The sequence below is a fragment of the Hippopotamus amphibius genome, chromosome 8, assembly GCF_030028045.1.
Source record: "Hippopotamus amphibius kiboko isolate mHipAmp2 chromosome 8, mHipAmp2.hap2, whole genome shotgun sequence".
In the NCBI taxonomy this organism is placed as follows: domain Eukaryota; kingdom Metazoa; phylum Chordata; class Mammalia; order Artiodactyla; family Hippopotamidae; genus Hippopotamus; species Hippopotamus amphibius.
The window spans coordinates 123,283,020-123,308,252 of record NC_080193.1 but is presented as its reverse complement, the minus strand read 5'-3'; the positions used below and the strand labels follow the sequence as shown (position 1 = coordinate 123,308,252).

Genomic DNA, 25,233 nt, shown 5'->3' with positions numbered 1-25,233 from the left:
GGAACCCTACAGATCTCACGGGGTGAAACATGCTGATTTCTCTTAGTTTATCCAGCAGCGGAGCCCTTTCAAAGTTTCCAAGTTGGGTAGCAATCTACATTTAGGAGCTCCAAGTTTTATTTTTTAAATGCCCTGGGAGAACGCAAAAGGGGATTTCATAGGTTTTATTTTAAGCGGAGAAGCAGCGAGGCATTTGTACCTTCCACAGAGAGTGACGCCGAGGTTACGGCAACTCCGTAGTCATTCTTGGCTTCACAGGTGTAGACGGCCGCATCCTCTGGGAAGGCTTCAATGAGCAAAAGTGTGTACTCTTGCCCATCGTGAAGGAATTTGCACTTGAAACCAGTGGAGAGCAGCTGCTCTTCCTTGTACCAGGAAATTTTGGGCTGTGGTCTGCCGGATATCACAGCACAGAAGCGGGCAGGCTTGCCAGACTGCACAGTAACAGGCTGGAGCTCCTGCAGAATTTCGGGTGGCTCTGGGGCTGGAAAGAAAAGAAAACAGCCCATGAAGACAGAGGCAAGCACGGGAAAATCGACATTAATGTGTTTCCAGGTGGTTATGTACCCCAAAACAAAACTTTGGAGTTGTAGTATCTTTACTTGCCTCAGAATCTTAGAATGTTCTTTGTGCAAAGAAGAAAAAAAAAAATTGGAATTTTGTCCCTAAGTAGAGAGAGATACTTTTGATATTTGGGGAGGGGGGGGTTAAAGTACTGAGTTTCTCAATATAACGTGATCACCCCTTTCCTGGCTGGGGTCCAGGTCAGGGTGGCAATGGACAGTCCTTAAAGAATGCTAGAACACGCTACCTATTTTAACAGTCATTTGGGCAAATCACGTGGTAAGATGACTCATCCCATTCAGGTTTGTTTGTTTTGCAAGTATTTGTGTATATGTCATAGTCATTTTTTAATATACAGGTGCCAGTGAAGTACAACTGGTATGTTTGAATGAATGAATGTCATTTTAGATCTAAAGGCAATTGGTGACTAAAAAAATTCAGCTTTATTATTATGCTAATTAAAACATATTCTTGGTGCTGTGATGACTGAGGGAAACTGGGTTGTTCATGGAACCGAGAAATGGGGAGAAGTGACTTCTGTGAGGCTGGTTTCTGACATGTCCGTATGGAAGACCTTTACTTCTCTGTGCCTCAGTTTCTCTACCACTAATATAGAAATAATAATAACTGGATACCATGACCATTTGGTCTTCTAGGAACCAAGGGAATGTTGGCAATAAGGTTCATTTTTATGAAACCCGAGATTACTCTTAGTGTTCCTTCATCTGTCTCAGGGGTATTTGTTCAGATAGGTAGGGCCCAAGGTCAGGACAGGGATGGAGGCTCCATTGTCTCTGCTTCTAGGCTAGTCTCAGATCTAGATCAGCCTCAGATTCAGCTTTAAGGTTTCTAATGAGGAAAGTGGATGGCTTAATGGTGCTCCTCTGAGGACCTGGTACCATGTGGAATCCTCTAAAGTCAGAGCCCCTGGTCCTAAGACTTGGAACTCGCCTGTGGCTTTCTAGGTTCTCCCAGGCATGCCCTACTAGAGGCTGGAAATGCCCCATCACTTAATAGTGCTACTAGTAGTCAAGCAGTTAGGGCCAAGGGCAGAGAACTAGAACAGCTGAATGCTGTACCTAGAAACCCATTTGGGGTCTATTATAATTGATACAGAGTGAAAGTTTGATAATATTGACCAACTAAATAAGGTGCCTTCTGGAAATGACATCTTGGTCCTTTTAACAGCTATCATCCCTTTTCCACAGGCATAACATGAAAGTAAATGTAATAGCTTCAAACATATGAGTACCATGGGTTCTTGAGAAATTGCCCAGGAACTACCAGAAATTTACTAAGTTGAAGGGGAAGATTATTACAGGTGGATGCACAAAATAGGTTAACATCTCTACCTACCATTGACATAGAGGGTAACAGAACTCCTGTTCCTTCCTGCCACGAAGGTGTATTCACCGGCATCACTGTGCCTGGTCTCAGAGATAAACATTCGGTGGATTCTTCTCTCCACCACATACTGGTGTCGTTCTTGAACTTGGAAATTGATTTCAATGCCATCTTTATACCAGTGGGCATCGACATCATCTTCATTGACCTCAAACTCAACCACAGCACGTTGTTTCTCAATAACCTTTTAATGGAGCAACAGAAAAAAGAAAATTGAAGCCCTGGTTTCCTTTCAGTTTTAATCTGTTTCTAACACAGCTCATTTGAAGAGCTTGCCAAACCTACATATCATGACACAGAAAGTTGGTATGTGCTGGTTATAGCACGTTCTAAGCTGTCTTGCATATCCTTGCACAAAGGGTGCCCATACTTCTTTTGCTTACATCTGCACGGAGGCTATGATTTCATCCTTAAATGTTGGCGTCTTAGTTACTCATAACAGAATTAATGGCACTTTACATCTGAGGGCTGTACAGCGACAAAGCTCCTTTAAGTTACTATTCAATTTGATTTCATATGATGTGAACAATAATCTTGTAGGCTAGGTAGGAACTAGTATCCTCATTTTTAAAAGTAAGGAAATCAAGGTTCAGAATTGGTCAGTAAGGGATGGAGGAGATACTCAGGTTATCTGAGTATGCATTGAGGGCTTTTTCACTCTGGCCTAAGCCCTGTAGGACCTGGCTCTCCTTGGATGAGCCACATGATAAATGTGAACCCAAGTGACACTTCTCTTCACAGGTTATCTCTGTTACGCCACGTGGGAAGACTGGTACCCATGAGGGCAGCTTCTACTTGTGCAGTCAAGAACGAAGGTGTTCGCTCAGCATCCCTGCTAGGAATCCAGCTGTGCTGAAGCTGGTCTTGCTCTTGGACCTCAGAGGGAGTGCTCCCAGCCAAGTCCCTACACAGCTGCCTCTCCATGGTAGAAGGCTTCTGAGAAAATGCCACCTTGCTCTGAATTCCCTTAACGCCAGTTGCTGTGCAAACACCACAATGTAAATTTCAGTTCTTTTTGGGTTGGTGCTGCTTGGCAATTGGCCATTTATTAGACAGTGAAGCTTCCACAGCTGCTTTCATTAAAGTATTTAGACAGCTGCGAAGGACACACTTATTCCCTAAGTGAGAGGAAACTGTGACTAAGTTGATGTCAGCATTAGAGTGTAAGCCAGAAGGGATAAGCTGATTTCATTTTTTTAGAAGACTGTGGTTAGAAAATTTAAAAGTCAAAAAATTAAGTGACAAAATGATAGACAAGGAACTGTTCACGATTTGTCCAAAAATTCAGTTACCTGAACCTCCCTTTTAATGCTTCGGATGCGAACGTCTCTGCCCTCTACAAAGAGGTTGGCAGTGGACATGTTGCCTCCAGCCACCACTGTGTACTTCCCGGCGTCAGACATCCGGGTGCATGGGATCAGAAGGCGGTGGACATATTTCTCCTTCTGTATCTTTATTCTATGGAGGAAATGGAAATTGAGGTTTAATGTATGATGACTCAAAGGAAACTGGGGATCACCAGGATGTGACAAAAAAACCAACAGACCTGTCCACAAGTTGAAGCTCTTGGCCATCTTTCATCCACTGCACAGTAATGTCAGGTTCAGAAACTTCACACTCAAACATGGCTCGCTTCTTCTCGAGAACCTTAATGTCCTTAATGTGTTTCCTAAATTCTATATGACGAGCTGGAGAACAGCATGTAAAAAAATTAATCTTTCTAACAGCTTTGCTAAGATATAATTCACATACTATACAATTCATGCACTGAAAGCATACAATTCAGTGGTTTTCAGTATATTCAGAGTTGTGTAACCATCAACATAATCAATTTCAAAGCATTCTCATTACCCCCGAAAGAAACCATGTAACCCTTAGCCATCACCCTCCAGATCCCTCCCATGGTCCTCCCCTCAGACTTAGGCACCAGTCCATGTCTCGATGGACCTGTGCATGCTGCACTTTTCCTAAAACTGGAATCATACAATATGTGTTCCTCTGTGACTGGCTTTTTTTCAGTTGGTTTAAAGTATTTTAAGGTTCATCCATGTTGTGGCATGTATCAGTACTTCCTTTTTATTGCTGAATAATATTTCATTGCATGGAATATACCTCATTTTATGTATTCATTCATTAGCTGATGCACTAAAATTTTATATAGTGTGTTTGCCATTTATTTTTTTACAGGTGTGACATTTATGAAATCATACCTTCCACATAAAGAGTGGCTGTCGAGGTAGCTTTTCCAGCCACAAAGGTGTACTCAGCAGCATCCCCAAAGTGAACATTCCTGATGTTCAGTGAGTGAGTGAGCTTTTTGGTTCTCATCTGGCATCTGTCAGTTGATTTGATTTCCACGCCATTCTTTAACCACTTGTAAGAGATGCCTTCATAGTTCACCGTCACCTCAAAGGTAATGGTGTCTTTTTCTTCAGCATTGATGTCCTTCAGCATGGATGTAATCATGATTGCTGCAAAGGGGGAAGGAGACACACCCAAGGAGATTTCATGTCAATACGATGTGGGTTATAATAGGCACAGAGTGAAAACCTGGAATGTTCTCAGTATGTCTGTTTAGGTGATCACAGTTCAGAGAGATGAGCCATGATCCCTTCCAGGTACCCCTCTCCAGGACAATGTCAAGTGACAGAGGAACAGAAAGAGCAAGCGATAGACATTGGAGCATCTTTATATGTAGGTTTCCAATGCTGTCCTAATGGAAAATTTTATCCAGATGCCTAGCTCAGTGTGAACACCGTAGATGTTTCAATCAAGGTAACTGGTCAGGAAGAAAAAGTGTAGGCTATGGAATAGCAATGAGTCTATTGCATATTATACATATATATGTATGTATTTATATATATACACATATATGTAGAATTAAAAAATTTAAAATATATATACATATATTTTACTTACGGGTCACTTTCAGGGTGGCGCTGACTCGGTCATTGCCACAGACAAATGTGTATTCTGCTGCGTCCTCTGTGCTGGTGTTCATGATGATCAGCTGGTGGAGTTTTCCCTGCACCACGATCTTGAACTTTTCACTCATCTCAATCTCCACCCCATTCTTCAGCCACATGGAAGGCACATTGAAGTGGGAGACCTCACACTCAAAGGAGGCAGTTTTGGTCTCAGGTACCTCAATGTTTTTCATGGTTTTTGTAATATGTAATGCTTGGGAAAATCAAAAAGCGCTTCGGTTAACGTATTTTATTTTAACAAAAGATGAAGCAAACAAACAAATGAATACGTGGAGATCACCTAGAAATGCCACAGGGGCTGCCTCATACTTACTCTCCACGAATAGTTTCGCTTTACATTCCAACTGCCCCACCACAGCTGTGTATTCCCCAGCGTCCGCGGGGGAAATGTGCTGCAGCATCAGTTTGTGGACCTTCCTTTCTGAGACCAGCCTGTGTTTGTCACTCGGCTTAATCTCCACATTCTTGTGGAACCATTTTACTGGCACTGTGTCATGGGAAACGCTCACTTCAAAGGCAACGGTGGCGTTTTCCAAGGCAGTCACATCCTTTGGCTTCTTAATGATCTTGACGGCTGGTGAGGAAAGTTGAAGCCATTTAGTGATATGGTTAACTTTACGGTAACCATGAGCTGGCTACTTGTAAAGCGTTGCTAAGTCAACTTACTCTCAACGTGCAGTCTGGCACTGGCTCCCAGCCTTCCAAGCTTGAAGCCATAAACAGATTCATCCACGACGGCACAGTTTTTGATTCTCAGAGAGTAAACTGTTCCTTTGACTGAGATGGTATACTTGTCATTGGACTCCAGCACAACGCCGTTTCTGATCCACTGGACACCTTTTACATTAGGGTGTGTGAGCTCCACAGTGAAAACAGCATCCTGTGTCTCTGTCACCGTGAGGTTCTTCAAAGTCTTCTTAATTTTGACAGCTGAAGACAAATTTATGATTGGTTTAGAAAATAAAGATGAGACCATCGAGTAAGAGAAGTCCTGAATAAGATTGTTTGCTGGTCATCTTGCAAAAGAATGGTTAGCAGAGAATTTGCAGTTAAGCAGCATCTCCAAAGTTTTTAAAAGACACTTTGAGATTATTCAGGAAAACCTGGGATCTAGTTTGAAATGTACCTTGTATAATGTCTTTTCTATACTTGAATGAGATGAAGCTTGCATAGCTGTATACTAACAGCTTTATCAATGGATTAGATAAGAGTGAAAGAAGAATACAGAATGCGAGCATCGAATTTCCTGCTCCACAGAGCTGGGACCTAAGACACGGCTTCTTCACATAAACTCTTAAGCAATTTTGCACCTTGTGGTATATGGCTCAGAAAGAAAGTTCGAGAGTTTATAATGATTTTACAAAATGAGGATTTATGGCATCCAAAATGATTATACCATTTGACTTTTAGAATAACTGTCAAAAAATCATATGATTTGAAGTGAATACATCTGTTATTATATCACCGACCTTCAACTTTGAGTTTGGCAGATGTTTTGGAAGTGGCCACCTTGTAGGTGTATTCTCCAATGTCATCCAGTTTGGTGGCAGCAATGATAAGTCTCCTTTTGTGGCCATCAGATTCACTTCTGATGTATTTACTCAGTGGCAGGTGTTTGCCATCCTTCAACCATTCTCCTTCGGAATCTGGGTTGGCAACTTCACATTCAAACACAGCTTCCTGGGACTCAGCTACAGTCTGATCTGTAAGTGGCCTAGAGATGGCACCCCCTTTGGAACAAGAGAAACGCAAGTGTGAGTCTTTTAAAAACATTTATCCAACAAAAAAAACCTTTGCACGATTAAATATAAAACATCACACTTTAAAACATGATTTTGAACATCATGAAATGTCTAATAAAATTATTTTTACCCACTTTGAGAAGGTATCACAGAAACCCCTCATTCTAAGTATGTGTCACTGATAACCAGGGCAACTACTGGAATCAGGAAGGTTTTGCAAAGGAAAAGCAACGGTTAAGTTATACGCAATTCTGAGGACCTTAAAGTGAAGCACACCTCATGGATGGCCTGTAACTCAGTTCCTTCTTCAAAAGCATTCTGCTTAGTCTTCTAAGGACAATTTCCTGAAAATATGTCTCATATTTGACTGGGAAAAATTGTGCTGAACAAAATAGCCACCAATGTTTCTAGAAGATCAGGGATTCCTGTATACTAAAAATCACTGTTTTGACAAACGTCATCACTTCCATGAAGTCTTCCCTCACTGCCTCCAGTGCCAGGATCCACTGGCAGAAATAATTATTCCTTCCGCAAGTTAGCTGCTAAGGTATCTGTCCTTCTCTATATTGTGAATTCCTCAAAGAAAAATACCACGCCTTATTCAGTTTCGTATTCTGGGTTGCCAGCAGCATCTAGCCTGCAGCAGGCACCTTAAAAATGTTGCGTGAAATCACATAGAAGCTCATAGTTCTTTCTTGTTTTCACATATTTAAAAACATGTAATTTATATTAAGTGTATCAAAGTGCAGAATCTCAAATTTTGTTTCAGAAGTTGTTTCATGATCAAATCTCTGAGGAAATCTTATATTGCAATAAAATATAAATCATGAAATTTTCATACCAAAGAAGACACACTATACCCATTTGACTTGCTTATGTACCAGATGCCATGGACTACACAATTTAATCTCAGTGTCATATTCCAATGCCTCAAAACCTAAATTGTAATGCACCGAACAAATTAAAGATGACTTCTAGTTTTTTCTGGACAACTGGTTTAGACTTTTGAGTCTTCATTTTAAAGCTAGTGACTTCTGCTGAGAATGTTATACTTTGTGTCACAGGAAGAGACACAAAGACACATACATTGAGGTTTATTTTTAAAATATTCATTGGGTTCATTAAAAAGTTGAAGGGAACAAAGGAAGGAAAAGTGAGTGAAACAAGAGCAATAAAAAAGGAATACATCTTTCCAGTAGGAGAGTTTAAATAAAACTCAGTCCAAATGTCTATCCATCAATCTATCACGTGCAACATATTGGACCATATGAACATGAGAAAGAAGCAATTCCAGATTTGGGAAGCGTCTACTCAGGTGTGGGAAGAAGAAATGGGGAATAAAACAAGTATGTGAGTAAGGGTCATGAAAGCGACACACATGAAGTGATCCTGAGGTTGGAGGAGTAAGACATTCTACAAATAGGAAGATCAAGGAAGGCTTCACAGAGGAGATGGCATTTGAGCTACGACAACCTGGAAGAACATTTGGAATTCAGGTTGATGGGAACAGTGTCGAAGGTACTACTGGTTTTGAGAATAGCATAAGCAGAGGCAGGGAAGTGGGAAACTGGTGGGAATTTGGGAGGAAATGAGCAATGATTTCTTAAGTTAAAACAACTTCCCCATATAAGAATTTAGGTTAAATGATAAATGTACTAACCTGCTACGGTAAGTTGTCCAGATGTCATATTTTCTCCAGCATAAAATGTATATTCCCCTTCATCATCTTTCATCATGTTTAGAACTGTCAACTTATATATTTTTCCATGAGCTTCAATTTTATACTTAGAACTGGGTTTGATTTCCTTGTCCTTAAAATTCCACAAGACATCAATTCCTGAGTGGGACAGTTCAACTTCCAGGACCACATTTTGGGTTTCCGTACAGGTAAGGTCACGAAGACCTCTGATAATTTTAATTTCTGGGGGGAAAATAAAATAATCACTTGGTTACTATTAAACTGGGAAAATAGAATGCTTAAAATAATACTAAGTGAGATGGAGATGGAAGAATTCTTACTTTCTACAGAGAGATCACAGCTGGTTTCAACTCTGCCAACCATCAGCTTGTAAGGTCCTTCATCTGAAGCATGGGTCCGGTTAATCACAAGTCGCTGCTTAGTGCCTTTGACAATGGCATGCACGCGATCATCAGGCTTGATTTGTTCATCATTTAAGTACCATTTAATAGAAGTCACATCAGGGACTGAGACCTTACATTCGAGCACAGCCTTGGTGCCCTCAAGCACGTTGACATCTTTTAGAGGTGTTATTACATCAACACCTGCAAAACCACACACACACACAAGATTTGTGAATACGAATTTTGCTGGAAACGTGCTCACTTGACAGCATACACATAAGACAACGTAAGTCACACTCACTGTAGACAGAGACGCGCCCGCTGGTTGACAGTCCAAGGGAAGGAATGGTGAAAGAGTAATGTCCGGCATCCTCCTTAGTCATGTCTTCGATAAGCAGCATGTGTGATTGCTTGTCTATCACAATGTGAACCCTGTCACCTGGCTGCACTTCTTGGCCATCTTTCATCCAGACACCTTCCACATTCTCTAAGGAGACTTTAACTTCAAGCTGAACAATGTCACCCTCACAGACTTTTTGATCACCGAGTCCTTGTAGGATAGCAATGGGGCGGGCTGTGAAACATGGGGAGAAAAAAGAACATTATAATCACTTATTATCAATAAGCCATAGTGATGCTCACTGCAGGCTGACAGGAAGGGGAAGGCTTACGTTTCATCTTTAGTCTACAGGTTGTCTTTTTCCCATCGACAACAAAGCTGTATTCTCCCTGGTCCTCTTTGGTCACATCCTTGACTGTGAGGTTCTGACGCCCACGGCGGGATGTAATTGTGTACTTGCCATTGGATTTAAGCTCCACATCATTATGATACCATTTGCCTTCTATATTTTCTGGGGTTATAATGCACTCTAACTCTCCTGAAAATGATTCTGGAACTTCTATGTCCTGAAGTTCTTTCACAAACTCAACGACCGCACCTGAGGCATAAGATAAGGAGAAGTTAATTTCCCTGGAGAGTTACGTATCTAGACTTGGGATAGAGAAAATTTCTCTTATCCCCCATACTGTCAGGAATATTCTTAATATCTAACTGTTGAACTGAGAAATAAATTGTCAATTAAAAGGAGTTACTTTAATTTCAAAATTATTTTTAAAACACTGGCTTATATCTCAATAAAAAATTTAAAAACAAGACATCAAAATGACCTTGCTTTAAAAAAATCCAAATTGTCAAATATTCCCCAGTGGTCCAGTGGTTAGGACTCTGCACTTTTACTGTGGAGGGTGGGGGTTCAATCCCTGGTTGGGGAATTAAGATCCCACATGCCGCATGGTGCGGCCAAAAAATAAAAAATAAAAAATTGTCAGTATTCTTAATTAGCAGTACAAATTCGTGAGTCTTGCTATGGAGCTTATGTTTACTTCCCAAGCAATTCTTTTTATGAAGTGAAAACTGCATAGGTAATTTTATCACATACTAAAGGTGACTTTAAAACTTAAGAATGAAATCATTATTTACTACCTTCGACAATAAGCTGAGCCGTTGTTTTCACGTTTTCGTCTTCCACAAGCACGCAGCTATAGTCTTCAGCGTCAGATGTGTCAATTGTCAGGATGGAGAGGAAGTGAACTTTCCTGTCAGAGTGCATCCTGTATTTATCTCCAGTGTGAACCTCCACACCGTCTTTATACCATTTCACTTTGACAAATGGCTCTGAGGTTTCACATTCAAAGGTTGCCATGGTGTCTTTTTCCTTAGCAACAACATCTTGTAATTCCTGTGTGAAAGTGATCAATTGCTTGGCTACAAGAAAAAGGGAAAAAAAAAAGCACATTAAATTAAATTCACAATTTGGATAATGGGAAAAGAAAATAAAAAGAAATACACTACTGGATATTTACGGATAAATAGAAAACAGATTCATCTAACGAAAGAAATGCAAATTACCCTGGACGAGTAAGAATGCGTGGCTTGAGGTTTCCCCAGCTATATTGATGGCTTTTACCATGATGCTGGCAGAGTCCTCAGCCGTCACATCTCTTATGACCAGCTCACAAACATTATCTTCGGGCCAGTACCAGTAGATTCGGTCAGAGCGCTCGATCTTTACACCGTTTTTGTACCACTCACATTCAGGATCTGGTTTTCCCACCACCCTGACCCGGAAGTGTGCATCAGATCCTTGGCCCACTGTTTGGCTCTGGATTCTTTCAAAGATTTTGGGGGCCTCCATACTAGGACTTAGTTCAATTTTATCAGGTTTAAAAGTTGGAATAGTGATTTTGCCTTCTTCGGCAAGGGCTTTCTTCTCCTCTTCCGTTAACTCTTTGGTCCAGTGGAGAAGTTCCTCTTTTGTCTTCCTTAGAAGTTCTTCATAGGATTCATCCTTCTTACGGGACTTGAGCTCCACAGCAGTAATGGCTTCATAATAGCCCTCCTCAGTCCTGCGCTTGAACTTACTACGCAGCTCTTCTGACTCTTCAGACACTTTTTCATGGGTAATTCTTTCAGCCCTTTTCAACCTCACAATTTCCTTGGTTTCAGTGGTGTCAACGGGTCTATCTACCTTTTGTACTTCAAACTGAAGTTTTCCAGGTTCGTGTACGTGAAACTCGGGCTTTGGCTCAGGGGCTCGCCGAAGGACAGACCTAAAATCTTCCCTCTGTTGGATCTCAAGCTTCACTTTATGCTCTATCACACCTTCAGGGTTTTCTGCAGTGACCTTGACTTCACCTGTATCATATGATTTGCAGTCCACGATGTCGAGATAATGAATGCCATCATAGCGAACTCTGAATCTTTTGCTTTTGCGGATGAGCTGCCCATTGAGGTACCAGTTGACTTTGGGCTGAGGGTAGCCTGTCACTCGGCAACGGAATCTGGCGGTCTCCCCTTCAAGTACTCTTACTGGCTCTGGGAACAAGACGATGTCTGGTTTTTGCTTCTCCTTTTGATCAGTTGTCACACCTGTAAGGGCCCCTTCATGAGCCATCCGCTCTAATTCTTCAATTTTCTGTAAGCCTTTCCTCCCCTCCGGCAATTGAGATTCTTCCACGAGACTCTTCTCATCTTTGACAATAAGGGTAGCAGATGTGTGATCTGTTCCGTATTTGTTAGTAGCTCTGCAAGTAATGACACCACTGTCTCTGGAATATGCAACTCCGTAATCAAGGCTGCAATACCCAAATTCATTGATCATACGGAGCCTGTTGGCGGCTTCCAGTGGCTTTCCATCATGGAGCCATTCTACCACCATTGTTGGGTCACCAATTGGTGTTAGCCTGCATTCAAAGTGGGCAGGCCCAAAGCGCCTGAGTCTTAAGGAAGTGAGTTTCTTCTTGAAAAATGGCTTCTGTTGTTTCTCTTTGTCGTAGAGGTCACCCTCTTCCCATTGCTCTTGGCCGTATCGCAAATGGAGGGGCTCCAGTTCAGGGGCTGCAATCTCCTTTGCTCTATACGTCCCTCGCGGGATGATTAATTTTCTCTCTGGCTCAGGCTCTGCAAACTCAACTTCAACATTTACTTTGCATCTTGTAGTGTCTCGGCCAGCCTTATTAATAGCAGTTGCAGTGTACCAGGCAGAGTCTTGGCTGACAGTGGAGTCAATTTTAAGGAAGGCTTCTCCCTTGGTTCCTTCAATTCTATAAAAAGTGGAAAATAAACCATCAATACAGAAGCAGTTGTGGCTTCCTTGGTTATTGGATATGTTTAATGAGCTTAGTTTTACTATTTTTCAAGCAAACTTACCTGATTTTGGGATATTTATGAGGTACGATGATCTCACTGTTTTTCAACCATACGATGTCAGGATTGGGGTTACCCATAGCTCTGACTTTCATTTCAAGTCGGGACCCTTCCTTTATGTTGAGATTTTTCAGTTTTTCCACAAACACTGGTTTTACTTGATGTTCCACAGCTGAAAGAAAAAGGTCATGATTCTGAGTGTGTAGGGCTGAACTACCTGTTTATAACCCAAGTGATAAGGTAATTTCTTTACAATCTTCAGAGCAAATACCTTCCACAGTTAAAATCACTGAAATTGAGGATTTTCCTGCCCTGTTTTGGGCAACCACAGTCCATTCCCCAGAATCACTGGGTGCCGCAGGGACAATAATGAGTGATTGGGTACCGTCTTCTTTAACGACTACTTTATGGGTATAGTCATTGACAATTTGCTGGCCTGTAAAAAAATTAAGTAAAAGAGAAAAATGTTAAAATAGTTGTTATTTTCAAATTGTTAGACACACATATAAGCTTACTTTTGTGTTTAATGATTTATGAGCAAACACTTATATTTACCATCATGAAACCAGAAGGTCTCCGGCATAGGGCGACCCACGACCTTTAAGTCAAACCTGGCAGTCTGTCCTTCTAAACATTTAAAAGAAGTAGGTTTCAAAACAAAGACTGGCTTATACAGTCTCTCAAGCTGTGACTCATCTGTTTCCTCCAGCCTACGTCCAGGGGACATCCGTGCAGGGGACATCCGTGAAGGGGACATCCGTGCAGGGGACATGCGTATTGGAGATCTGCTCACTGAACGTGGAGAGATGGATCTGAAAAAAAAGAAGGCAAAGCAGACTATTTTCATGAGGCATAGGGAAAACTCAGCACGATGAACCTCTTTCTTAATGTTATTTTAGAGTTTACTTTGTGTACCTATTAAAAGATACCCCGAACTCACCACGATCCAAAAAGGAATACGTTACTATTGTCCCCAAAGCTATGTTGGTCATATACTATCAATCCCAGTCAGGAGTTATTCAACACAGCCAGGAACCCAGCCTCAAAATCTTAGAATGGTCCTTAACACTGTGTCGCCCTCACCACCTGGGTTTAATTCATTGCCAAACCTTTTTGGTTCAACGACCAAAATATTTCAATAAATGATGGTTGCTTAAACAACCACTTGAATACATTTACGGAAAAAGAAAAACATACTTCTTTATCCCAGAAGAGAAAAAACATAGAAATTATATTTGAAAAAAACCCAAACTCTATCTATACATTGCAGCCAGATTGGCTTGGATTAGATTTCAAGTGCTGGCACCACTACACAGGCTGGGTGAATTAAGGCAATCTTCACAGGGTCGTGGAAACAATGTTCCCACTTCCAAAACAGCAATAACAATCCCTCCATTGCAGGGCTGTTGTATAAATTAGGGATAACATATGCAAAATCTGATGTTGAATAAACCTTTGCAGCTTTCATTACGCTACCTATAGCCCTGGCAAAATAAGTAACGTGTTCCACAACGAAGATGCTTTGCTCAGCTTCCATAAGGGCAGAAATGAAAAGGAAGCAATCGCCAGTATTGTGAATGGAAAATTTCTGTGCTATCTCAGCCTTCAATCCCCCCCTCCCCCGCCCACAATAGCAATTTGCTACTGAGACCTTTGGTGTTTTAAACAATTTAAACACTAGTTCAACCCAAATTATCACACATCTTACCTGATTCTGCTCACTGGCTCTGGTGTGGGTATGTAAGTCGGAGCACTAAGTGGTGCAGCAGGCTCCACATACAGTTTCCCTGAGCAAATCGCATTTCCTTTAACATTGCTGGCAAACGCGGTATAGATGCCTTCATCTTCTGGAAGAACAACAGGTATGCGCAGACTAGCTCTGCCATCGTGTAGAAAGTCCATATGGTATCTCTCTCCATGTTTGATGCGCTTGCCATCTTTGTACCATGCAATCTGCAAATAATATCACGCATAAGTCAATAAAATTTAGATAAAATAGTTAAATTGTAACCTATTTATGTCTTTATAGTAGCATGGAAGTATGATCAATGTTTGTATTTTACCTTGGGTAATGGATACCCAGACATCTTGCAATGAAAAGTAACGCCCATCCCTTCAAGAATTCTGTAATTCTTGACTCTTAAATCAAATCCTGCTTCAACAGCTTCAGATTCAGAAATGTCAACTGCCATCTTTTCTTCTCCATCTTCTTCAAGAAGTTCTTCTAAGGTAGTCTTTATTATTCTGTATTCAATCTCTTTAATAAGTCTCTCTTCAAAGGAAGAAATATGGAATTCCTACGTAGTGAAAAAGATGACAGTTTGTTAAAAAGATATATGCTGACTGATAAAAATTCTGTAAGAGTATTCGTTTCAGAGATAAGGTTTGATTAAAGTTTTTAACTGGAAGAAAAATCTAGAAGGCTTTTGTTTTTGCTTTTTTGTTTGCTTTTCAGTGAGAATTAGATGGGTCATTGTTTGTTTTGTTTTTTAACCTACATTGCCGTCACCTTTGTCAGCTCATGCTGTGGTGTCTTCGGTCAATGGTATTCTAAGAGTATGGGTTACATATGTGATGTCCATCCTACCGATGAAAAAATGTTGGCAGTGATGAACTTGGTTGTGCTAATATTTTTTTTCCTGCTTACATGGAATCTCTATTTCTAAAGACATATATACAACATGTTATGAAGATTAAGCAACCTCGCCAGCAGTGAACCTGGACCTGCTTATGTAGTCTAACCCTGACCCATCACTTGAAAATGAAAGTATCAAAGAGAAAGAGGGGCACTGTGGGAGGAGAGTATAATGTATGAAGTGATTTACTTGGTCACTATTGTTATACTCACCTGGTCTTCCACAAAAGTTCTGACCATTATAGTATCTTTGGCCATTTTCTTCCTAATTAAGGCCTGTTCTTTCTCATACTCTTTTTCATACTCAGAGTATACATATCCAGGTGCTATTTCTCCAACTTTAGGTTCTTGCACAAATGCAGTCACTTGTGTCTGGTAAAGCATTTCTTGCTGGGACTTCATCAGTGACTCATAATCAGCTAGGAGTTAAGAACATAAGTTAATTTTTAATGTTCTTATGAAAAAGCCTTCATGCCACTGTTCACTCAAGCAAGTTCTGCACCAGGGAAAGTTGATAACCAAAGGCCAGATTTTCCAAACTTTACTATCAAAGCGCTCAATATAGACTTATTAGATGATTGAATTTCAAACCCAAACTTACATTAACAAGTCAAAGCAGCCACCACTATCACAGGGAGAATTTTATATTAGCAATCAGTCTTTGGGATCAACCTTAGAGATCTAATTTGCCATGTGGCTTTTGGCAATTCATTTATCTTCCTGGGTCTTGAGTGCTTTACCTGCCAACTGGGGATAATTATTATCCTGACCCTAAGGGGTTTTGTGCAAATTAAATGACAGAACATGGGATGGTCCACTATAAATGCGAACATCTAAGCAAAGATAATGGAGACCTACAGATACATTTTGTTTAGCTAAAATGCTATTACATTTTTTTTTCAAATTACTTACGAATATCGAACATCCTGATTTCTAGCTTTTCTTTAAAATACCAGAAGCTCTAGCAACACTGAGCCTGCTACCTGCGTGCCTGGCAACAACATATTGGAGGTGGGGAGCTACCGCCCCCTTGAGGCAGGGCATATACTCTCCAGTTTGCCACTGTTTTCATCTCAATAAAACCTGTCTGGATCTGGAAGGCAACTGGATCCAGAATCCCTGAATTTTCAAAGGCATTATATGCTTACAAATAAATGTACCAAAAAGAAACCTATTGTTAGAACCTTTGAAGTTCAGCACCGGTATGGCTTTTGAGGTTGTGTGGTCTAAAACATTTCCTATACAGCTGAGCCAAGAGATGGGGCAGATGGGGACAGAGCCAGTATCAGAACCAGGATATTGCAACAGGCCTTTTGACAATCACACAACACTGCTGCTTCCCTGCATTTCCATTCTTATCATGTACATGGAACCCCTCAGAGGTGCACTCACCTTCTTCAAGCAAGGAGGCAGATGCAGAAGTTTCTCCATGTTTATTACGAATAACAATCGTGTATTCTCCAGCATCATCCGCAAAAGTCATTGAAATCCCCAGCTTGCACTCGCCAGTTTGTTTGTTATAACTCACTTTGTATCTTTATGGAAATGAACAAACAAAAAAATTCAGCCATAAATAACCCTTATGTGGATTTGTGGTATAAAATCCAATGATCCTAAACAGGGACTAAGCTCCACCAGAGTATAACTATAAGATGGATGAAAATTGAGGAAAATGCATGAACACGGGTAATGAGGGCCAAGCAAGTGAAAATCTTCATTTTAAATAGCAGCAATATATTCTTTAAAATAAATAATAGACTATACTACTACTAGAATCAACCATATGGAAATAAGGGGCTTCAGTGTTTGTGTTAGCAAATGATGAGGCCATTAAACACTTAGATGTTTCTCTTTGCTCATTATTTTGTTCATTGTTTTGTGTGAAGATCAAATGAATAATCAAAACAATAAAGTCCTTTAAACATTTCAATATAAAGCCTTTGGTACACTATATTTCTTCTTATTAAGATATGATGCTTACATTTTCAGATTAAGTTGCAGGAAATTCAAACCTAATTTTATATTCAATTGCAGCAAATTTATTAGTATAGATTTTCATATATAGCTAGCTTTCTTCCTCATTACATGACTCTTTCTTTTATCTTTTAGTGACAATTATTATACATTTTTACTGAAAGTAGTTTCAGATCCTCTCTAAAAGAATATGTGGTGTGTGTGTAAAAATCCACACCATTTTCTCCATTTCACTAGCACTGTAAGTGAATCAAACTAGAATATAAAGAAATGTATCTTCCATCCACTTTTGTCACATAACTTTGTTTCTCAATAAGACTTTGTATGAAAACATGAAAATACCTCAAAGCACACTGTGAAGGCTGCGTAACAAAAGAGCCTACCTTTGAGGGATGGTGGAGTAAGTAAATTCTACTTCTCTCTTGGCTTCACATACATATCACACAAGTCACAGAGAACTCTATCATTCAGCCATCAAAATACCTGTATCCAGTGGTTAGAGGAACACCAGACTTCTTCCAGTAAACATGGGGCTTCGGGTTGCCGTCAACCTGGCATTCAAATACAACGCTCCCGCCTTCCACCAGTTTCTGGACCACTGGTTTTGTAATAAAGAAAGGAGCAGCAGGTTCTCCGGGCCCTGCTACTTCCTCTGTGATGCTAGTATCTGTCATCACCACATCTCTTGACTCGACAAAGCTGGAAAGAGAATTCCCTTCATATTAGCTTCTGGACTGCAATTTGCCAATTCGAAAGAGACTGAAAAAGCAAAACTGTACTACAACAAAAACTCATTAGCAAACGCATGTTACCGTTTCTCTTCTGTAGTAATTTTCTCAGCCACAGCTGTTGTTTCCTTTTCAAACTCTTCTGACACTAGAAGAAGACAGAAGTTTCTCTTGTTAAGTCAGATATTTAGTTTGTTTCATTAGTGACCTCTGCTTAGCACCACAGCAAAGCTGACCCCATAATCAACCCCTCAATTCCAAAAGGGCACTCCACTACGAGGTGTGCAGACACTGTATAGTGGAAAGAAGTGTCAGGTGACAGTGACAGCATGTGTGGAAGGTTGGTGGGGGTGTGGCCACTGACCTTGCACAGCTAGATAGCAGGATGTGCTGACGGTCCCAGCCTCGTTCACAGCACTGCAAGTAAATCGCCCGCTATCTTCTGCAAAGGCTTCACGAATCATAAGACGAGCAATCCCACTCTGGAAGGTTATCTGGAAATCAATGGAACTTTCTATCTGGTAGTCTTCCCTGTACCATGTCACTTTGGGGGATGGGTACCCAGAGATGTGGCATTCCAAGGTGACAGATTCACCTTCGATAACAGTCACGTTTTTTAAGCCCTAAAAAGAGAATTAAAAGGAAGCATTGATATGTGTGCATATTCATGAATCATCTCTCTATGTTGTAACAAATGTGGGGGTTTGACCTTGCACATTCTGTCATAAAATGCTTTCATAAGATTAAGACTCTAGAAATATTAGTAAAGAAATTCCCTTGGAAATTGATATATCCCCAGTTTGAATTAAACGTAAGGCGTTTCCAAGTTCATAGGGTGGAACCGTATTAATACCATATAATGGGACAACCCTGTACCCTCTGTTTTTTGCACATAGTCAAATCCTAACGAAGCTTGAAGGCTCAGCTGCAAGTGCTGCCTCTTCGACAAAGCTTTCCATGCTCTCTTCAACTGGAAGTAATCTAGCTTTCCTCTGGATCCTCCCCCTGTTGATGTGCTTGTCACGTTCCATATTGTATTATGCTTATGTACATACATTTTCTCTGATAGTAAGACAAAGATTTCAAAGAGGGCTAGATTGGTCTTGCAAGTGCCTTACAAATAACAGAAACTTATTAAATCTGTTGAATACATGACTGATGGCTGTCACACCAAATTCCCCCTTTCCTTGCCAAATAGCATAGGGTCTTAAAATTAGTACTTGTAAGTGCACTCATGGAATTCTCCAGTTTGAGAAACTGACCTTTGCATATACGAAAATTATTTAGATATGCATATCACCCAACACAATCAACTTTACTCACCGAGACTAAAGTTGGTGGAGTGACAGGGATTTCAACAGGTGCAGGTACTCTTGCTGTTTCTGTTATCTACAATTTTTACAAAGAGATGTTACTAACATGCTCAGGAAATGAGCAGAAGTCTCATAAACTCTTAGCACACGCAAAACTATAAAAATAATTTGAGAAAAAAGAGCTCTGACCCACACCATGCTCAATTAAATGAAGTCTGAGCACAGTGATGGAGAAAGGCAGGACGCCTGGCTCACCACTTCTGAAGCACAGACTGGCCGAGCACCTGGCCCTGCTGCATAGGAATGGATCAAGAGACCGCGGGCGCTCCAGTGACCAACCTTGGCTTCACGCTCGCGCCGTACTTCAAAGCGCTCTTCAAAGCGCTCTTCACGGACTGCGGCACCAGCGATGCTCACCCCCACTTCCTTCTTCACCTCAATGCCAGCTTGACTCTTATACGTCTCTGGTGTGTCCATGAAGGGGAACTGGGGTGAAGGGGTGGGCTCTGCTCTCACTCTAGCCTCAGCGGGTTTCACAGTAGGTGCCTTCACAGATTTGGTGACCTTCTGAGCAGAAGGTGTGGCTGACAACTCTTTTTGTAATGTGGCAATAGCGCTACCGGCTATTGATGCCTACATGGAAATGGAGTCAGAAAATACAGTCACTTAACTGTCATCCCAGTCATCACTTGGAAGTGCTTTGCCACTAGCATTCCTGTGGTGAGTCTGAATCTATTTTCCATATGGTCCCTTTTTTATTGTTCTCATATAACTTTTATAGTTAATGAAAAGTCAGAGATAAGCCAGGTATAAAGCTCACCAACATTCTTGCCAGTTTCTAAAATATATCTGAAAATCTTTCTTACAGAGGTGTATTTAGAGCTTCTTATTTTATGCTCTTATCATAAAGGGACTGAAGGTCTTCTAAACCTCAGTCATGAATTTTCACTTAACCATCCCAATGAAGCTGCATTTGAAAATACTACAGTGGGAAATTCAAAAATAATAAAAATTTTAAATAGTTGGTTAATTCCTAAGAACTATTTTAAAATAGCACATCTAGACTTCAGCCACAAATCTGTGTGAAAGGTGAAAATGGAGACGCTTAGAAATATTTTAAGGGCTTCCTGACTCTTTTAATTCTGTTGCTGTCCATGGTTATTTGTTTCAATAGTAATTGGAGACTAGCCCAAACACAGGTATTAAATATACCTTACAAGCCTTTGAAGCACACAAAGTTCAGATTCTATGCTTGGATGTGTAACATCAGAACAGTTGTGACTAATATTGAAGGTTATTAGGTCCTGTCAACTCGCTAAGGTTTTTACATGTACTAACTTGGCCCCGATGACAGAGCTAATAAGGGGGTGGAGCCAGGGTGCTAATTCAGGGCTGTGTCATTCCACAGTCCAGCCCAACCACCACACAGTACCATCTCTCCATCCTGCTCTACGGAGCATGCATGATTTCTCAGCGTCCGTCTTTATTACTGGTATCCATTCTCATTCAAGTTACTCTGAAGTGTCTCACAGCATAAGGAAAAGCTGAACTGTGTCACACAACACCTTTCACAAAATGTAAAACAGAGAGAAGCCTGTGTGGATTCGTGTCTTCTCAGGACGTGTAAGATAACCACGTGCTAGCCGAGGCTCATCCTGCCAGGCAAGTTTCAGAAACCAAACTTGAGGGGCTTCGGAGTCCACCATGAAGGCAAATGGACCTCATCAAAAAGAGGCTCACGCTGGCCTTCGCCAGAGATACTGTACATCACACATTAGATACTTTCTTCCTCTGAGTGTAACATTTCTGTGTCAAGCTCTCTAATTTCTTACCTCATATCCATGTTCTGTCTTAGGAACAGAAATTTTTGAAACGGTAAAGTGAGGGCTTGCTGTGCGGGGGCGTTTATCCACATGGACTAATCTTTCGCTTGTTAGATCTGTAGTTTTCTTGATCTGCGTGGAAATGGAACTCAGTGATACCCCTGCTCACCAGGTGACCACGGCAGTTAAGTTTGCCTTCCCGGGAACAGTCAGTGGGTCCAGACTCACCTGTGATGATATGTGCATTCCCATTTGATCAGTAGTTGTGATGTGAGTCTCAGAAGGAGCGTGGATCACTCCTGGCTTGACTGCTTTAGGGACAACGCGGGGCTCTGAGGCTGGACGTGGGGCGTGCTCAGCTACCTTGGGGGCGGAAATGTGCTCCTTATATGCGTACTCCACAGCAGTCTGCTGAGCGTACAACTCTTCAACAGGCGCGGGTTCTCTGGGCTCTCGAACTCGGGCCTGGTCTACTGCAGCAACCACGGTTGCTACAGCTTCTGCTTTTTTCCCAACGCCCACCTGCAGACAAGGTTTCCAGAATTAATACTTAGTAATGTCAACGTCAGGCTGGGACTTTCCCTCTGAGGATAGTCAAGAACAGACAAATGTCTAAAGGCATGACGGGTAGATGTCACCTATGATACACAGCTATGTTAATGTCTCCAGAAATGTGACTTAGAAATGCATTTAGCAACTTAATATTTCACTGATTATTATAACGCATGGACGTCTAGTTAGATACACTCTATGAATCCTTGCTTAATTAGATTAGACATTAAATCACATAAACACAACATAGGACAACAAAATATGTATATAAAACAGTAAGGAGGTTTTGAATTTGCCTAGTCTTTTGTCCATGGCAGACAGTTAATTAGCACTTGTGAAAGCAGAATTTTGGTGCTGGTTAATCTTCATTGGTTATTTTTATTGCCGATCATTTAGTCCAGTGTCGGTGCAATGACAGCGATGACAAAAATGCACCCAAACCCTGCCACACTCCCACCCAGAAAAATCAGTTGTCGCAGAATTATACAGTTGCAGGCAAATCTGAGATAGCATGAAAACTTGTGAACACAGGGAACATATTAATTTACTTATGATTCCCTAGGGGTAAGACATTTTTTATCTATCAGAAAGTATCTTTCTTAAAACACATGAATGAAGATACTGTGATGAAAATGAAAGTGTTATCATAGTTGGATTCAAGAGAATAACCTTCCACAGCAAAGTTCAATTTCCTGTCATTACTACTGAAAGTCGAAGTGAAGAAGGAAAAAGAACTGTTGTTTTCTCATTTCCATGAATCTGATTATCATAAATGGGAACACAGTTTGCAAAAGAGTTTCTCTTTTAAAGAAAGCAAGCCAGTTGATGTGGCTCATATGCTATGATTCTATGCAACACCTGGAAACAGCACATTGTAAAAATCACATCACCGTGTCCATCAGTGCTCTTTAAAAGGATACTGGAATATTTTATTAATGTCCAGTTTTCTTTTCTGCTGCTGTAAATAGAATCTAGATTGTATCTGAAATGTTTTCCAAGTGTGCTACCTCTATATCTGTTAAAATTACTCTCTGAACAATTTAAGATACAAATGAGGTGTTTCTGAGATGAAATTGGGCCTTCAGTGATCATGGGCTTCATCCAGTTCTCCTTCTAGGAAGCCACAAGCAATCTAATCTGCCTTGAATTGCAGATACCATTTTCACTTTAGTTTGCATCTTGAAACTGTAAAATATATGTGAGGATTAGGTGGGTTAAGTTCATTCATCTGGTTTTTTCTTTTTTTAAACCCTATAGGCCATTAGTTGGCTTTAATTTTATAGATGTTTTAAAATGTTAACATCTTCAATGATACATATATAAAATATTATATATTGATACATAATATAATATATATAATATGTAATATATTAACTACTTTGCTTATAGAATGGTTACATTTACATTATGTCTCATTTGAATCCATCAGTCTGTAGTTTGCTTGAGTTTTAATTTTATTTATTTTAATAATGGGAAAACTTAAGCTCAAAGAAATTGTCATTTGCCAACTGTCATATACAGATGTCTTTCTTAATTTAAAACTTATGCCGGAAAGAATTTTAACTATAGTAAGATATTTTAAATTGGGGAAGTATCTATATGTTTTTTTTCCTGAGTTAACATATATCAACTGTATATACATATGCTGGTGGACCTATACACTCATTGGTGGACAACCACAAATGATTTCTCTATGCAGATAGCTGCTTTTATTTCTTAGTGGACTGACTCTAATAGCTCTTTTATTTTTGGAAACTAGATAATCAGGAAGAAGAATTGGACTAGGATTAGACACCTCAACTCATACCAGTTTAAAGCTGAGAATTAATTTAGGAGACACAAAGTGTTATTTAATCTGACTTTCCACAACTAGAAATGCTAACTGTTGCACTGGAAGAACTGGACTGAATCTAATTGTCTCTAATGTTCTGTTGATCAGTTAGGCAATTAAATGGAACAGCAGGAGCACAACAACTCATGATGGATGAAAAGTTAGGAGAGCTGATGATAAAATGGGATGAAACAACGCTTTTCACCTCCACAGCATCAGTTTTCATCTCCTCACGAAAAAGATGCATTTGTTCTTGCTTAATAGCAAATCCTTCTCTAGTTCTTGGCAGTGTGGCTGGTTCTGCAGATTTTGCAGTGATAACTATTACTTTCGGTATAGGCATTTTCTCAGCTTCCATTCTCAACTAATTTTTAACAAAAATAAGATTTATGTGATTCAGGACAAAAATGTAAATATAGTCACTCATGAAGTATGTTACATATTGGAATTTCTGTCATCAATGAGACTTCTAAAATGCCATTCGATATTAGACTCATGTAAATGTCAAAAAAGCTGATCTTAAATCATGTCTTAGAAAAAAAAAACTCCAAAGATATAGAGATAGAAAACAGCATGGAGGGAAATGCAGACAGGACTCAGTTATGATGCTAAAGAAACTGAAAAACTTTAGTTGCTAATTTCCAACTACTCTATTATCAATAAAGAATAAAATTAGGAAAATAGTTCACCCAGGGTAGAGAGTCCTGAGAAACAGGTAAATTTATGGACATTTCATAGCCACAAATAGATGCTACAAATAACATTTTCATGGTTGATGTGTATTTATTGTGGTTGGATAATTTCTTCCCTAGATTTTGATATTGCATCTTGTTGAGCTTTAGTGGGAGCTACTACGGCAGGTACTATAATTTTCTCAGCTTCTTTTCTCATCTGATATTTACAGGGAGAAAAAAAGATGAAGTTTCACATGATGAAAATTATGGGTTATTTCCTGAAATAAGTCCATACTCTGTAATGTAATATACTGAATTTATGACCCCTTCAAAATATACAACTTCTTGACAGTGAGTCATTATTTACTTGAACACTTATTTTTTCATGTCCATGGAGTATCTTAAAATTAGCCTGCATGCAAGTTCAATCATCAACTTCTGGAGAATTTCTAGATGTTAATAATGGAAAATAATAGTGAAGAGATAAGTGAGGAAAGGAATATGTATTAATATTAACAATAATAAATAATTCAGTTTTTTAGTTTCCAATTGTATATCTAAAAATAAATTAGGTTACTTGTGTCTCAAAAGAAATTCGAGATCTGGAATGTATTATAATAAGGGATTTCACGTGAGATTTAGTATGAATGTATTATAATAGCGGTTTTCACACTTGGAATAGCAATAGTCACCTTTCCATGAGTAACTTGGATTTGTTCTTGTCTAGTAGCCATTTCTTCTCTAGTTCTCAGTATTGTTTCTTGTTCTTTGGCTTTAGCAGTAGCAACTGCTATTGTAGACAAGGCAGTTTTCTCAGCTTCCTTTCTCATCTGATTATTATAGTAAAATCAAAGTTTAAATTGTACAGGCCTTCAGATGCATATGGCAATGACCCTACCCGCCTCTTAGTGGGGATGCAAGACGAAGTTATTCAGGGTTAACTACACGAGAGAAGTTGCACTCGGCAGTGTACGCGCACACTGACTGGGAACCACAAACCTTAGAAATGTTAACTATAGAAAAAAATCTCCAGCTGATTGCATATATTGCTTTTTAGAAATCAGGCTAATGGTCATGCAAAGGCTAATGGTGAATAAAATGAATTACAAATGTTACAGATGAATAAAAATCAAATGTGCAGATAAAAGTAATGGTAAGAAAAGTCACACAGTCACCATGTGATTTTTAGTTGGGGATTCCAAAAGGAAAATACAGATC

At 40.0% G+C, this 25,233-nt stretch overlaps 1 protein-coding gene across 2 annotated transcripts in view; it reads right to left on the bottom strand.

The window, feature by feature from the left end:
* Positions 1-25,233, bottom strand: part of TTN (titin) — a 269,124-nt gene that overhangs the window by 226,713 nt on the left and 17,178 nt on the right. For both annotated transcript variants that reach the window (XM_057746297.1, XM_057746296.1), the window contains 30 exons: positions 24,708-24,845; positions 21,187-21,480; positions 20,968-21,090; positions 19,475-19,768; positions 19,146-19,211; positions 18,187-18,445; positions 17,907-17,970; positions 17,578-17,793; positions 16,513-16,655; positions 15,334-15,539; positions 14,549-14,782; positions 14,194-14,438; positions 13,041-13,297; positions 12,757-12,921; positions 12,489-12,657; positions 10,689-12,382; positions 10,263-10,544; positions 9,451-9,717; positions 9,081-9,353; positions 8,717-8,980; positions 8,358-8,618; positions 6,425-6,685; positions 5,622-5,885; positions 5,269-5,529; positions 4,888-5,148; positions 4,179-4,439; positions 3,515-3,656; positions 3,261-3,426; positions 1,921-2,152; positions 200-484 (listed from right to left, as the gene is read on the bottom strand). In XM_057746297.1, the coding sequence (XP_057602280.1) occupies positions 200-484; positions 1,921-2,152; positions 3,261-3,426; positions 3,515-3,656; positions 4,179-4,439; positions 4,888-5,148; positions 5,269-5,529; positions 5,622-5,885; positions 6,425-6,685; positions 8,358-8,618; positions 8,717-8,980; positions 9,081-9,353; positions 9,451-9,717; positions 10,263-10,544; positions 10,689-12,382; positions 12,489-12,657; positions 12,757-12,921; positions 13,041-13,297; positions 14,194-14,438; positions 14,549-14,782; positions 15,334-15,539; positions 16,513-16,655; positions 17,578-17,793; positions 17,907-17,970; positions 18,187-18,445; positions 19,146-19,211; positions 19,475-19,768; positions 20,968-21,090; positions 21,187-21,480; positions 24,708-24,845 (8,047 nt within the window). The remainder of the gene's footprint in view (positions 1-199; positions 485-1,920; positions 2,153-3,260; positions 3,427-3,514; positions 3,657-4,178; positions 4,440-4,887; positions 5,149-5,268; positions 5,530-5,621; positions 5,886-6,424; positions 6,686-8,357; positions 8,619-8,716; positions 8,981-9,080; positions 9,354-9,450; positions 9,718-10,262; positions 10,545-10,688; positions 12,383-12,488; positions 12,658-12,756; positions 12,922-13,040; positions 13,298-14,193; positions 14,439-14,548; positions 14,783-15,333; positions 15,540-16,512; positions 16,656-17,577; positions 17,794-17,906; positions 17,971-18,186; positions 18,446-19,145; positions 19,212-19,474; positions 19,769-20,967; positions 21,091-21,186; positions 21,481-24,707; positions 24,846-25,233) is intronic.